This window comes from Mobula hypostoma, chromosome 3 (assembly GCF_963921235.1).
Source record: "Mobula hypostoma chromosome 3, sMobHyp1.1, whole genome shotgun sequence".
Lineage (NCBI taxonomy): Eukaryota > Metazoa > Chordata > Chondrichthyes > Myliobatiformes > Myliobatidae > Mobula > Mobula hypostoma.
In genome coordinates this window covers 219,231,409-219,245,602 of record NC_086099.1, presented here as the reverse complement: position 1 = coordinate 219,245,602, position 14,194 = coordinate 219,231,409, and the positions used below count along the sequence as shown (strand labels likewise).

The 14,194-nt window shown below is 43.1% G+C and overlaps 1 protein-coding gene and 1 long non-coding RNA gene across 6 annotated transcripts in view; one reads left to right on the top strand and one right to left on the bottom strand.

Moving 5' to 3' along the window:
* Positions 1–14,194, bottom strand: part of ccdc13 (coiled-coil domain containing 13) — an 80,300-nt gene that overhangs the window by 6,464 nt on the left and 59,642 nt on the right. For 3 of the 4 annotated variants that reach the window (XM_063044528.1, XM_063044530.1, XM_063044531.1), the window contains 2 exons: positions 9,248–9,402; positions 6,363–6,465 (listed from right to left, as the gene is read on the bottom strand). In XM_063044528.1, coding sequence (XP_062900598.1) covers positions 6,363–6,465; positions 9,248–9,402 — 258 coding nt within the window. The remainder of the gene's footprint in view (positions 1–6,362; positions 6,466–9,247; positions 9,403–14,194) is intronic. The other variant, XR_010017458.1, reaches the window with a different exon arrangement.
* The window catches only part of LOC134344548 (uncharacterized), a 147,716-nt gene that overhangs the window by 91,101 nt on the left and 42,421 nt on the right, over positions 1–14,194 (top strand). The window lies entirely within an intron of this gene.

Genomic DNA, 14,194 nt, shown 5'->3' with positions numbered 1-14,194 from the left:
AAGCATTTGATAAAGTGAAACACAAGTTATTTGAATTACAGGAAACTCTAGATCTAGACTCAAAAGATCTCCGCCTAATCAGAAATCTGTACTGGGAACAAACTGCGGCTGTAACAATAGATGGAGAAGTGAGTCAGTTTATGAAAATCAAGAGAGGCGTTAGACAAGGGTGTGATTTCTGCCCTGATTTTGTTTAATGTGTACAGTGAAACAATATTACAAAAAAATAAGAGACATCTTGGGAATCAAAGTTAGTGGTGAAAACATCAATAGTTTCAGATATGCGGATGACACTGTTAATTGCAAGTACGGAGGAAAAACTACAAAACTTAATTGATATAGTTGTTGAAGAAAGTGCAAAAATGAGTCTACCTATCAATTGCAAAAAGATAGAATGTACGGTGATATCCAAAAAGAAGGAGAATCCTATCTGCAGGCTGAGAATAAATGGGGAAGACATAAAACAACTACAGAACTTTTGCTACTTAGGAAGCTGGGTGACATCAGATGGCAGGTGCGACATGGACATCAAAAGAAGAACAGGGATGGCAAAAGACACCTTTACGAGAATGAAGAGTATACTGACCAACACTAAACTAGGCATGACAACCTGCCTCAGAGTAGTGAAATGTTACATTTATCCGGTTATGTTATATGGATCAGAATATTGGACAATATCTAGTAACATGAGGAAATGAATTAAAGTAGCAGAGATGTGGTTTTCGAGGAGGATGCAAAGAATATCATGGACGAAACGTATCTAATGAGCATGTCACGAACAGAGCAAACACTAAAAGAGAAAAAAATGTGTGAGATCATGAAAAGGCAATGTAACTTCATTGGACATGTGATTAGGAAAGAAGAGTTAGAATGCACGGTAATTATGGGAAAGATTGAAGGGAGAAAGCAAGGGGAAGACAAAGAGAAATGATGGAGACAGCAGCTGGAGAACTAGAAATGAATACCAATGAATTAATTCACTTGACCCCGAAACAGGAGTGTGGGGGTCATGGCAGACAAAGCTCAATCTGGGCATAGCACCTGATTATAGAAACATAGAAACATAGAAAATAGGTGCAGGAGTAGGCCATTCGGCCCTTCGAGCCTGCACCGCCATTTATTATGATCATGGCTGATCATCCAACTCAGAACCCAGCCTTCCCTCCATACCCCCTGACCCCTGTAGCCACAAGGGCCATATCTAACTTCCTTTTAAACATAGCTAATGAACTGGCCTCAACAGTTTGCTGTGGCAGAGAATTCCACAGATTCACCACTCTCTGTGTGAAGAAGTTTTTCCTAACCTCGGTCCTAAAAGGCTTCCCCTCTATCCTCAAACTGTGACCCCTCGTTCTAGACCTCCCCAACATCGGGAACAATCTTCCCGCATCTAGCCTGTCCAATCCCTTTAGGATCTTATACGTTTCAATCAGATCCCCCCTCAATCTTCTAAATTCCAACGAGTACAAGCCCAGTTCATCCAGTCTTTCTTCATATGAAAGACCTGCCATCCCAGGAATCAATCTGGTGAACCTTCTTTGTACTCCCTCTATGGCAAGGATGTCTTTCCTCAGATTAGGGGACCAAAACTGCACACAATACTCCAGGTGTGGTCTCACCAAGGCCTTGTACAACTGCAGTAGTACCTCCCTGCTCCTGTACTCGAATCCTCTCGCTATAAATGCCAGCATACCGTTCGCCTTTTTCACCGCCTGCTGTACCTGCATGCCCACTTTCAATGACTGGTGTATAATGACTCCCAGGTCTCGTTGCACCTCCCCTTTTCCTAATCGGCCACCATTCAGATAATAATCTGTTTTCCTATTTTTGCCACCAAAGTGGATAACTTCACATTTATCCACATTAAATTGCATCTGCCATGAGTTTGCCCACTCACCCAACCTATCCAAGTCACCCTGCATCCTCTTAGCATCCTCCTCACTGCTAACACTGCCACCCAGCTTCGTGTCATCCGCAAACTTGGAGATGCTGCATTTAATTCCCTCATCCAAGTCATTAATATATATTGTAAACAACTGGGGTCCCAGCACTGAGCCTTGCGGTACCCCACTAGTCACCGCCTGCCATTCTGAAAAGGTCCCGTTTATTCCCACTCTTTGCTTCCTGTCTGCTAACCAATTCTCCACCCACACCAATACCTTACCCCCAATACCGTGTGCTTTAAGTTTGCACACTAATCTCCTGTGTGGGACCTTGTCAAAAGCCTTTTGAAAATCCAAATATACCACATCCACTGGTTCTCCCCTATCCACTCTACTAGTTACATCCTCAAAAAATTCTATGAGATTCGTCAGACATGATTTTCCTTTCACAAATCCATGCTGACTTTGTCCGATCATTTCACCGCTTTCCAAATGTGCTGTTATCACATCCTTGATAACTGACTCCAGCAGTTTCCCCACCACCGACGTTAGGCTAACCGGCCTATAATTCCCCGGTTTCTCTCTCCCTCCTTTTTTAAAAAGTGGGGTTACATTAGCCACCCTCCAATCCTCAGGAACTAGTCCAGAATCTAACGAGTTTTGAAAAATTATCACTAATGCATCCACTATTTCTTGGGCCACTTCCTTAAGCACTCTGGGATGCAGGGTGATGATGATAAAATCCCACGGACTGCAGGGTGGTCTATAATATAGCCCTTTAACAAGGTCATACATTTCTTATTCCTTATTTCCACCTTTAAAGCCCTACAAATCAAGTTCTCCAGTCTGTCCTGACTGGTTATGCCACTCCTCCCTCTTTGATCCCTCTGCTCTATCATGTCTAAAACAACAGAACCCCAGAATGCTGAGCTGCCAGTCCTGCCCCTCATGCAACCAAATCTCACTAGTGGCTACAAATCATAATTCCATTGGTATTACCTATGGCTCTGAAGCAACCTGGATCCCACTGTGATTACCACTTGGTTACATTAAGATAACAGGTAGACAAACCACCACTCTGACTTGAGTCACATCAGTTCAAATGGAGCAAACATTTGAATGGATAAAATGTTCAACCCAAAACAAAGTACCATCACCAACAAACAAACAAATCAAGTAATGAATGGGTCAGTCAATCTATCAAGAATTGTGATTGAAAACTTCAATCCCAATCTTCAAATGACACCTACATTGTTTTTACTGAACACTTGCCCTTTACCAGAAGACCATAAGACAAAGGAGCAGAAGTCAGCCATTCGGCCCATCGAGTCTGCTCCGCCATTTTATCATGAGCTGATCCATTCTCCCATTTAGTCCCACTCCCCTGCCTTCTCACCATAATCTTTGATGCCCTGGCTACTCAGATACCTATCAATCTCTGCCTTAAATACACCCAATGACTTGGCCTCCACTGCTGCCCGTGGCAACAAATTCCATAGATTCACCACTCTCTGACTAAAAAAAATTTCTTCACATTTCTGTTCTGAATGGGAGCCCTTCAATCCTTAAGTCATGCCCTCTCATACTAGACTCCCCCATCATGGGAAACAACTTTGCCACATCCACTCTATCCATGCCTTTCAACATTCAAAATGTTTCTATGAGGTCTCCTCTCATTCTTCTAAACTCCAAGGAATACAGTCCAAGAGCGGACAGACGTTCCCCATATGTTAACCCTCTCATTCTCAGAATCATTCTAGTGAATCTTCTCTGTACCCTCTCCAACGTCAGCACATCCTTTCTTAAATAAGGAGACCAAAACTGCACACAGTACTTCAAGTGAGGTCTCACCAGCGCCTTATAGAGCCTCAACATCACATCCCTGCTCCTATACTCTATTCCTCTAGAAATGAATGCCAACATTGCATTCGCCTTCTTCACTACCGACTCAACCTGGAGGTTAACTTTAAGGGTATCCTGTACGAGGACTCCCAAGTCCCGTTACATCTCAGAACTTTGAATTCTTTCCCCATTTAAATAATAGTCTGCCCGTTTATTTCTTCTGCCAAAGTGCATAACCATACACTTTCCAACATTGTATTTCATTTGCCACTTCTTTGCCCATTCTTCCAACCTATCCAAGTCTCTCTGCAGACTCTCCGTTTCCTCAGCACTGCCGGCCCCTCCACCTATCTTTCTATTGTCAGCAAACTTAGCCACAAAGCCATCTATTCCATAATCCAAATCGTTGATGTACAATGTAAAAAGAAGCGGCCCCAACACGGACCCCTGTGGAACACCACTGGTAACCGGCAGCCAACCAGAATAGGATCCCTTTATTCCCACTCTGTTTCCTGCCAATCAGCCAGCGCCCTATCTACGTATGTAACTTTCCTGTAATTCCATGGGCTCTTATCTTGTTAAGTAGCCTCATGTGTTGCACCTTGTCAAAGGCCTTCTGAAAATCCAAATATACAACATCCACTGCATCTCCCTTGTCTAGCCTACTGGCAATTTCCTCAAAAAATTGTAATAGGTTTGTCAGGCAGGATTTTCCTTTAAGGAATCCATGCTGAGTTCTGCCTATCTTGTCATATGCCTCCACGTACTCTGTAACCTCATCCTTGACAATCGACTCCAACAACTTCCCAACCACCGACGTCAAGCTAACAGGTCTATAATTTCCTTTTTGCTTCCTTGCCCCCTTCTTAAATAGCGGAGTGACATTTGCAATCTTCCAGTCCTCCGCAACGATGCCAGAATCTATCGACTTTTGAAAGATCATCGCTAATGCCTCCACAATCTCCACAGCCACTTCCTTCAGAATACAAGGGTGCATTCCATCTGGTCCAGGAGATTTATCTACCTTTAGACTATTCAGCTTCCTGAGTGCCAAGTGCCATACTGTAGAAAAACAAATGAAGAGGCCCTGAAGCTATTTGTTGGTTGTTTTATGGGATAATACATAAATATTTCTACTTATGCATTATGATCAGAGATTAAGGGAGCTAGGGCTTTACTCTTTGGAGAGAAGGAGGATGAGAGGAGACATGATAGAGGTGTACAAGATAATAAGAGGAATAGATAGAGAGAATAGCCAGCGCCTCTTCCCCAGGACACCACTGCTCAATACAAGAGGACATGGCTTTAAGGTAAGGGGTGGGAAGTTCAAGAGGGATATTAGAGGAAGGTTTTTTACTCAGAGAGTGGTTGGTGCATGGAATGCACTGCCTGAGTCAGTGGTGGAGGCAGATACACTAGTGAAGTTTAAGAGACTACTAGACAGGTATATGGAGGAATCTAAGGTGGGGGCTTATATGGGAGGCAGGGTTCGAGGGTCGGCACAACATTGTGGGCCAAAGAGCCTGTACTGTGCTGTACTATTCTATGTTCTATGTTTATTTTTTTTCCAGCACTTTCTATTTTCTAATTTTTATATCGTGTTGGCTCAGTTTTCCTTATCCAACACTTCCAGTCCATCAGATAGGACCTATCCACTACATAGAAACATAGAAAACCAGCAGCACAATACAGGCCTATCAGCCCACAAAGCTGTGCCGAACATGTCCCTACCTTAGAAATTACTAGGGTTACCCATAGCCCTCTATATTTCTAAGCTCCATGTAGCCATCGAGGAATCTCTTCAAAGACCCTATCATTTCCGCCTCCACCACTGCCGCCGGCAGCCCATTCCACACACTCACCACTCTCTGTGTAAAAAAACTTACCCCTGACATCTCCTCTGTACGTACTTCCAAGCACCTTGAAACTATGCCCTCTCGTGCTAGCCATTTCAGCCCAGGGAAAGAGCCTCTGACTAGCCACACGATCAATGCCTCTCATTATCTTGTATACCTCTATCAGGTCGCCTCTCAAACTCCGTTGCTCCAAGGAGAAAAGCCTCAGTTCACTCAACCTATTCTCATAAGGCATGCTCCCCATTCCAGGCAACAACCTTGTAAATCTCCTCTACACCTTTTCTATGGTTTCCACATCCTTCCTATAGTGAGGCGACCAGAATTGAGCACAGTACTCCAAGTGGGGTCTGACCAGGGTCCTGTATAGCTGCAACATTACCTCTCGGCTCTTAAACTCAGTCCCATGGTTGATGAAGGCCAATGCACCGTATGCCTTTTTAACCACAGAATCAACCTGCGCAGCAGCTTTGAGTGTCTTATGGACTCAGACTCCAAGATCCCTCTGATCCTCCACACTGCCAAGAGTCTTGCAATTAATGCTATATTCTGCCATCATATTTGACCTACCAGGATGAATCACCTCACACTTATCTGGGTTGAACTCCATCTGCCACTTCTCAGCCCAGTTTTGCATCCTATCAATGTCCCGCTGTAACCTCTGACAGACCTCCACACTAACCACAACATTACTAACACATTACAGAGAGCAAGAAGCTTGACGTGCTGGTAACTGTCATCATTAATGCATTTTGACTCGGGAAGAACTTAGACAACTTCTTACCGTGTATTCAGTTCTTCAAGTTGTGCCTCCAAACTTAAGGCTGAAGGTTTCCCTGGAGACAGGTCACCACTGCCACACAGACGGCTGGCAGTGTTGGACAAACCTTTCAGTGAAAGAAAGCTATATGAGTTTTATCTTAGAGTTGTAGAAACATTAGAAATGAAACTGGATGTAAGTGTGAATGCAAAACAGCCAGCAGTTCACTGATCGCCTGTTAGCGCTGTTCATATTTAAAACAAAATCAGTACAATTATTACATTTCTTTTCAATGTTCAAAGCTAGACATTAACTCTGTGATGAAAGGTCTTTCACCTGAAGTGTTAACTGTTTCTCTTTCCACGGGTGCTACCTGTCCGCCAGCAAATTCAACATCTTACATTTAGATTTAACATTTTCAGTTTTAAATTAAAATCTACATGTACGGTAAAGGCAAGATTGCAATTACACACTCACAGCTGGAATTTCACTTAACCTTTATGATATAGTTATAGACTATAGCACAGAAACAGGCCCTTCGGCCCATCTAGTCCATGCTGAACTATTAATCTGCCTAGTCCCATCAACCTGCACCCAGACCATAGCCCTCCATAACCCTGCCATCCACGTATCTATTCAAATTTCAAATTTCTCTTAAATGTTGAAATCGAACCTGCATCCACCACTTCCGCTGGCAGCTTGTTCCATATTCTCCACTGAATAAAGACGTTCCCCCTTAGGTTCACCTTTCACCCTTAAACCCATGACCTTTCATTCTGGTCTCACCCAACCTCAGTGGAAAAAGTCTGCTTGCATTTACCCTATTTATACCACTCATTGTTTTGTATACCACTGTCAAATCTCTCCCATTCTTCTAAGCTTTAGTCCTAACCTGTTCATCCTATCCCTGGCAACATCCTTGTAAATTTTCTCTGCACTCTTTCAATGTTCTGCATGCCATATCATTATCAACTATTACTTTAAGGCCCACATTTTCTTTTTCAGACTGTAGGATTTGCTGGAAAGACCAGCATTAGCGGTCCATCTCCAGTTGCTCTTTAAGAAAGTGGTGCTGAGCTGCAGCTGTGTTATCATGTTGAATGCACTGAACTCTCCAAGCCCTCTACTGGCAAAAAGTAATAGGAAGGGAAACCATTCAAAGATTACTATTAAATAGAAGCTTGGACCTGTGGAAAGAAGGATGCAGCTGCCAGCACCAAAGATAGTGGCAGCAAGGGACAGCAGAGTAAGCATTTAAGCAAAATACTTAATGCAAGGTGCTCACTATACAGGCTCCACAACAACCAGCTAGGTAGAGTCGGTCTCTAATTGACACAGAAGTCAGCCAAGATAGAGTAGGAGGATCTTGCCGTCATAGACCTTGATTACAAGATTTTTTTTAAAACTAGTGATGTCAATACTACGTCTTTCCAATATCTAACATAGGTGTTCCTAATCTGGGGTCCGCAGATCTCTCTGTTAATGGTAGGGCTTCTAGCGATAAGGGAGGTTGGGAACCCCTGTTCTAATATCTCTGCAAAGGTCAGATATAACATGCACACAAAGGGCATTACTGCAACAAGCAGTTAAGTTGCTTTGCACTCCATGTCCAACCCAATGTGTTTAAAGGCATGAACTTGTTTTAAGATCATTTTTGATGCATTTCCAGAGATTCTTAACATCAGATTTTAGTCCAGCTTGACTGGTCATTTAATTAGATTGTGATTGATTTTATCAATATAAATTCCTTGTCTTGTTTCCAGTCCCCTAAGTTTCCTATCTAACAGAAAAACAATTTTATTTCTGACATTTTAAAATTAACTCTAGATAGCAACTTTTTGGAGGCAGAGTTTTCAAAACTCATGCCTCTAGGTGTGAAGAGCTCCTGCCTGATATCACAACAGAATGGTCTAAGCTCCAGTTTTGGAGCTATGTCCATCATTTAGAGAAATACTTTCTAAGATATTTGAATGATTTTATTGGACAGATATGAGAGACTTTGTAGATGCTGGAAATCAAGCAACACACACACACAAAATGCTGGAAGAACTCAGCAGGTCAGGCAGCATCTATGGAGAGGAATAAACAGTCAATGTTTTGGACTTGGAACCTTCATCAGCAAGGTACCCGTAGCAGTTAGAGTACCACTATTACAGTGCCAGCGACACCGGCTCAATTCCCGTCACTGTCTGTAAGGAGTTTGTACCTTCTCCCCATGACCATGTGGGTTTCCTCCAGGTGCTCTGGGTTCCTCCCACATTCCAAAGGTATACTGGTTAGTATGTTAATTGCTCTCATGGAGTGTAATTGTGCAGCATGGGCTCACTGGGCAAGAAGGGTTTGACACTGTGCTGTATTTCTAAATAAAATTTTTAAGTATCAGTACAAATGATTCGAATTCTTCGACAGGAGCTCAGTGAGACCCTCTCTGTGATCTCTGCTGCTCTCCAACCCTTAACCATGTGCTCACCCAGAATTCCTACCACAGCATACTAATTCCTCTCTCACTTCTTCTCTTCTCATCTGCCCATCACCTCCCTCTGTTTCCCCTCCTCCTACCCTTTCTCCCATCGTTCACTGTCCTCTCCTAGCAGATTCCTTCATCAGCCTATCCCCCCTCATCTTCTTATTCTAGCTTCTTTCCCTTCCTTTCCAGTCTTGAGAAGGGTCTCAGCCCAAAGTGTTGACTGTTTATTTCCCTCTATAGCCCCTGCCTGTTCCTCCAGCATTTCGTGTATGTCACTCAGCTTTTCTGTTTAACTTCATGGTATGCAAATTTCACCATCAGTAGGAAACTCAAGCGCAACACAAAAGGAAACAATGGTTCCTATTACAAGTGGAATGGAAGGCTGTGATTGACAAACTTATGCCCCTTCCCAAGCTACTTAATATCAACCAATGCACTTAACTTGTCTTGTTCTTATTAGCAAACTTGTTGACATCATGCTTCCTTCCCACATCCAGTTTGGCTTTTCCAAGTTGTTGCTCTAAGGTTACAGACCACCGTCGCTGTTCTTGAAGCTTCTGCTCAGTCTCCAGTACCTTGTCGTTGCTCTCTTTTAACCTGACACACAGTCAGAATCACAAGCAGCATCAGGTTCACTATCACTGACATATATCATGAAATCCATTGTTTTGTGACAGCAGCAGGGGATGCATTCTAAGGAGAAATGGTGAGCAGCCAGAGGTCTTGGCAGCAATGAAAAGTGAGGAGGGCAGTCAGTGGGATGAGATGCAGTATAAAAGGGGGATAAAATCGAAAGGGTGACGAATACAGGACTGAAGGTGTTATGTCTGAATTCATGCAGTATACAGAATAAGGTAGATAATCCTATAGCACAGTTAAGAGATTGGATGTATGATGTTGTGGGCTTCACTGAGTCGTGGCTGAAAGAACATTATAGTTAGGAGCTTAATATCCAAGGATACACATTGTTTTGAAAGGACAGGAAGGTGGAAAGAGGGGTGGGGTGGCTCTGTTGGTAAAAATGAAATCAAATCCTTAAAAAGAGGTGACATGGGATTGGAAGATGTAGAATCCTTGTGGGTAAAGTTAAGAAATTGCAAGAGTAAAAAGACTTTGATGTGAGTTATATACAGGCCTCCAAACAGTAGCCAGGATGTGGGCCACAAATTACAACTGGAGATTTAAAAAAAAAAGGCATGTCAAAAGGGCAATGTTATGATAAGGGGATTTTAATATGCAGGCCGATTGGGAAAACCAAGTTGGTGCTGGATCCCAAGAGAGAATTTGTAAAATACCTACTAGATGGTTTTTAGAGCAGCTTGTGGTTGAGCCCACTAAGAGATCAAATATTCTGGATTGGATCTTGTGTAATGAAGGAATAGAATGAGGAGGAGGATAATATAGGAATAAAATGAGGTGGAGGATAAATGTGTGGCTGAGGGTTTGGAGCAGGGGGCAAGGGTTCAGATTTCTGGATCATTGGGACCTCGTTTGGGGCAAAAAGGATGTACAAAAAGGATGGGTTGCACTTGAATCCCAGGGGGACCAATATCCTGGCGGGGAGGTTTGCTAAGGCTATTGGGGAGAGTTTAAACTAGAACTGTTGGGGGGGGTGGGAACCGAACTGAAGAGACTGGGGAAGAGGCGGTTGGCTCACAAATAGAGAAAGCTTGGAGACAGTGTGTGAGGGAGGATAGGCAGGTGACAGAGAAGAGATGCGCTCAGACGGACGGTTTGAGATGTGTCTATTTTAACGCAAGGAGTATTGTGATCAAAGTGGATGAGCTTAGAGCGTGGATCAGTACTTGGAGCTATGATGTGGTGGCCATTACAGAGACTTGAATGGCTCAGGGACAGGAATGTTTACTTCAAGTGCTGGGTTTTAGATGTTTCAGAAAGGACAGGGAGGGAGGCAAAAGAGGTGGGGGTGTGGCACTGTTGATCAGAAATAGTGTTACGGCTGCAGAAAAGGTGGACGTCATGGAGGGAATGTCTACGGAGTCTCTGTGGGTGGAGATTAGGAACAGGAAGGGGTCAATAACTTTACTGGGTGTTTTTCATAGGCTGCCCAATAGTAACAGGGATATCAAAAAGCAGATAGGGAAACAGATCCTGGAAAGGTGTAATAATAACAGAGTTGTCGTGATGGGAGATTTTAATTTCCCAAATATCGATTGGCATCTCCCGAGAGCAAGGGGTTTAGATGGGGTGGAGTTTGTTAGGTGTGTTCAGGAAGGTTTCTTGACACAATATGTAGATAAGCCTACAAGAGGAGAAACTGTACTTGATTTAGTATTGGGAAATGAACTTGGTCAGGTGTCAGATCTCTTAGTGGGAGAGCATTTTGGAGAGAGTGATCATAATTCTATCTCCTTTACAATAGCATTGGAGAGAGATAGGAACAGACAAGTTAGAAGAGCGTTTAATTGGAGTAAGGGGAATTATGAGGCTATCAGGCAGGTAACTGGAAGCTTAAATTGGGAACAGATGTTCCAGGGAAAAGTACAGAAGAAATGTGGCAAACGTTCTGGGGATATTTGTGTGGAGTTCTGCATAGGTACGTTCCAATGAGACAGGGAAGTTATGGTAGGGTACAGGAACCATGGTGTACAAAGGCAGTAATAAATCTAGTCAAGACTATACTCTCTGGAATTCAGAAGAATGAGAGGGGATCTTATAGAAACATACAAAATTTTGAAAGGGATAGATAAGATAGAAGTAAGAAAGTTGTTTCCATTGGTAGGTGAGACTAGAACTAGGGGACATTGCCTCAAGATTCAGGGGAGAAGATTTAGGATGGAGATGAGGAGAAACTGTTTTTCCCAGAGAGTGGTGAATCTGTGGAATTCTCTGCCCAGGCAAGTAATTGAGGTCTCTTCATTAAATATATTTAAGATACAGTTAGATAGGTTTTTACATTGTAGGGGAATTAAGGGTTATGGGGAAAAGGCAGGTAGATGGAGCTCAGTTTACAGACAGATCAGCCATGATCTTATTGAATGGCGGTGCAGGCTCGATGGGCCAGATGGCCTACTCCTGCTCCTATTTCTTGTGTTCTATATGTAAAGAGTAAAAGAGTTATGTTTTATATGCAAGAGTAAAAGAGAGGTGAGAGTAGATTTTGGAGCACTGGAAAATAATGCTGGAGAGGAAGAGACAGGAGACAAGGAAACGGCAGAGAAACTGATTAAGTGATGTGCATTTAGTGTTTACCGTAAAAGACACTGGCAGTTTGAGACTGTCAGGGGGCAAAAATGAATGCAGTTGCTACTACTAGGGAGAAGGTGCTTGGTAAACTGGAAGGTCTGAATGTAGATAAGTCACCTGGACCAGATGGACCACATCCCAGGGTTCTGAAAGAGGTAGCTGAAGAGAGATTGTGGAGGCATTAGTACTGATCTTTCAGGAATCACTAGATTCTGGAATGGGTCCAGAAGACTGGAAAATTGCAAAAATCACTCCACTCTTCAAGAAGGGAGAGAGGCAGAAGAAAGGAAATTATAGGCTAGTTAGCCTGACTTCAGTGGTTGGGAAGACACTGGAGTCGATTGTTAAGGATGTGATCTCAGGATACTTGGAGGCACCTGATAAAATAGGCCAAAGTCAGCATGGTTGCCTTAAGGGAAAATCTTGCCTGGCAAATCTGTTGGAATTATTTAAAAAATAACGAACAGGATAGACAAAGGAGAATCAGTGGGTGTTGTGTATTTGGATTTTCAGACGGCCTTTGACAAGGTGTCACACATACAGTTGCTTAACAAGATAAGAGCCCATGGTATCACAGGAAAGATACTGGCATGGATAGAGCATTAGATGATTGGCAGGGGGCAAAGAGTGAGAATAAAGGGAGCCTTTTCTGATTGGCTGCCGGTGACTAGTGGTGTTCCACAGGGGTTGGTGTTGGGACTGTTTCTTTTTACGTTTTATGTCATGGATTTGAATGATGGAATTGATTGCTTAATGGCCAAGTTTGCAGACAATACAAAGATGGGTGGAAGGGCAGGTAGTGTTGAGGAAGCAGAGAGGATGCAGTAGGACTTAGACAGATTGGGAGAATGGGCAAAGAAGTGGCAGATGGAATACAGTGTCAGGAAGTGTATGGTCGTGCACTTTGATAGAAGAAATAAAAGTGTAGACTTTTTCCTAAACAGGAAGAAAGTTCAAAAAAAATCTGAGGTTCAAAGGGACTTGGGTGTTCGCGTGCAGGGATCCCTGAAGATTAATTTGCAGGTTGAGTCCATGGTGGGGAAGGCAAATGCAATGTTTGCATTCATTTCGAGAGAACGAAAATATAAAAGCAAGGATGTAAGGCTAGGGCTTTATAAAGCACGGGTGAGGCCTCACTTGGAGTATTGTGAGCAGTTTTGAGCTTATTTATGAAAGGATGTGCAGACGTTGGAGGGGGTTCAGAAGAGGCTCACGAGAATGATTCCGGGAATGAAAGGGTTATCATACGAGCAGCGATTGATGGCTCTGGGCTTGTACTCACTGGAATTTAGAAGAATGAGGGGTGATCTCATTGAAACTTATTGAATATTGAAAAGCCTACATAGAGTGGAAGTGGAGAGGATGTTTCTGATGGTGGAGGAGTCTAGGACCCGAGGGCACAGCCTTAGAATACAGGATATCCATTTAGAATGGAGATGAAAAGGAATTTCTTTAGCCAGAGCATGGTGAATCTCTGGACTACATTGCCACAGATGGCTGTGGAGACCAGGTCATTGGATGTATTTAAGGCAGAGGTTGATAGGGTCTTGATTAGTCAGGGTGTGAAAGGTTACAGAGAATGGCAGGAGAATGGGGTTGAGAGGGAAATGGATCAGCCACGATGAAATGGCAGCTCAGACTCTATGGGCTGAATTTCCTGACACTGCTCCTATGTCTTATGGTCAGTACAGTGCAATATGTTAAAAATACAGTAAGTTACAATAAGAATGACTATATATAGATATATAGATGTAGATATAGAGAGAGAGAGAGAAAGAAGTTGTTCCTAAAATGTTAAGTGTGCATCTTCAGGATCCTCCCTGATGGTAGTAATGAGATGAGGGCATGTCCTGGATAGGGTGAGGATCCTTCATGATGGATCCCACCTTTCTGAGGTACTGCATTTTGAAGATGTCCTCAGTGGTAGGAAGGCATGTGCCCATGATGGAGCTGGCTAATTCTACAACCCTCTGCATTTTTTTCTGATCCTGTGTGTTGGAGTCTTCATACCAGATGTTGATGCAACCAGTCTGGAAATTTGCTAGAGTCTTTGGTGACATGCTAAGTCTGCTCAAACTCCTAATGAATATTACTGCTGGCATGCCTTCTTCGTAATTGCATCAATATGTTGGGCCCAGGATGGATCTTCTAAGCTGTTGACAACTAGAAACTTGAAACTGCT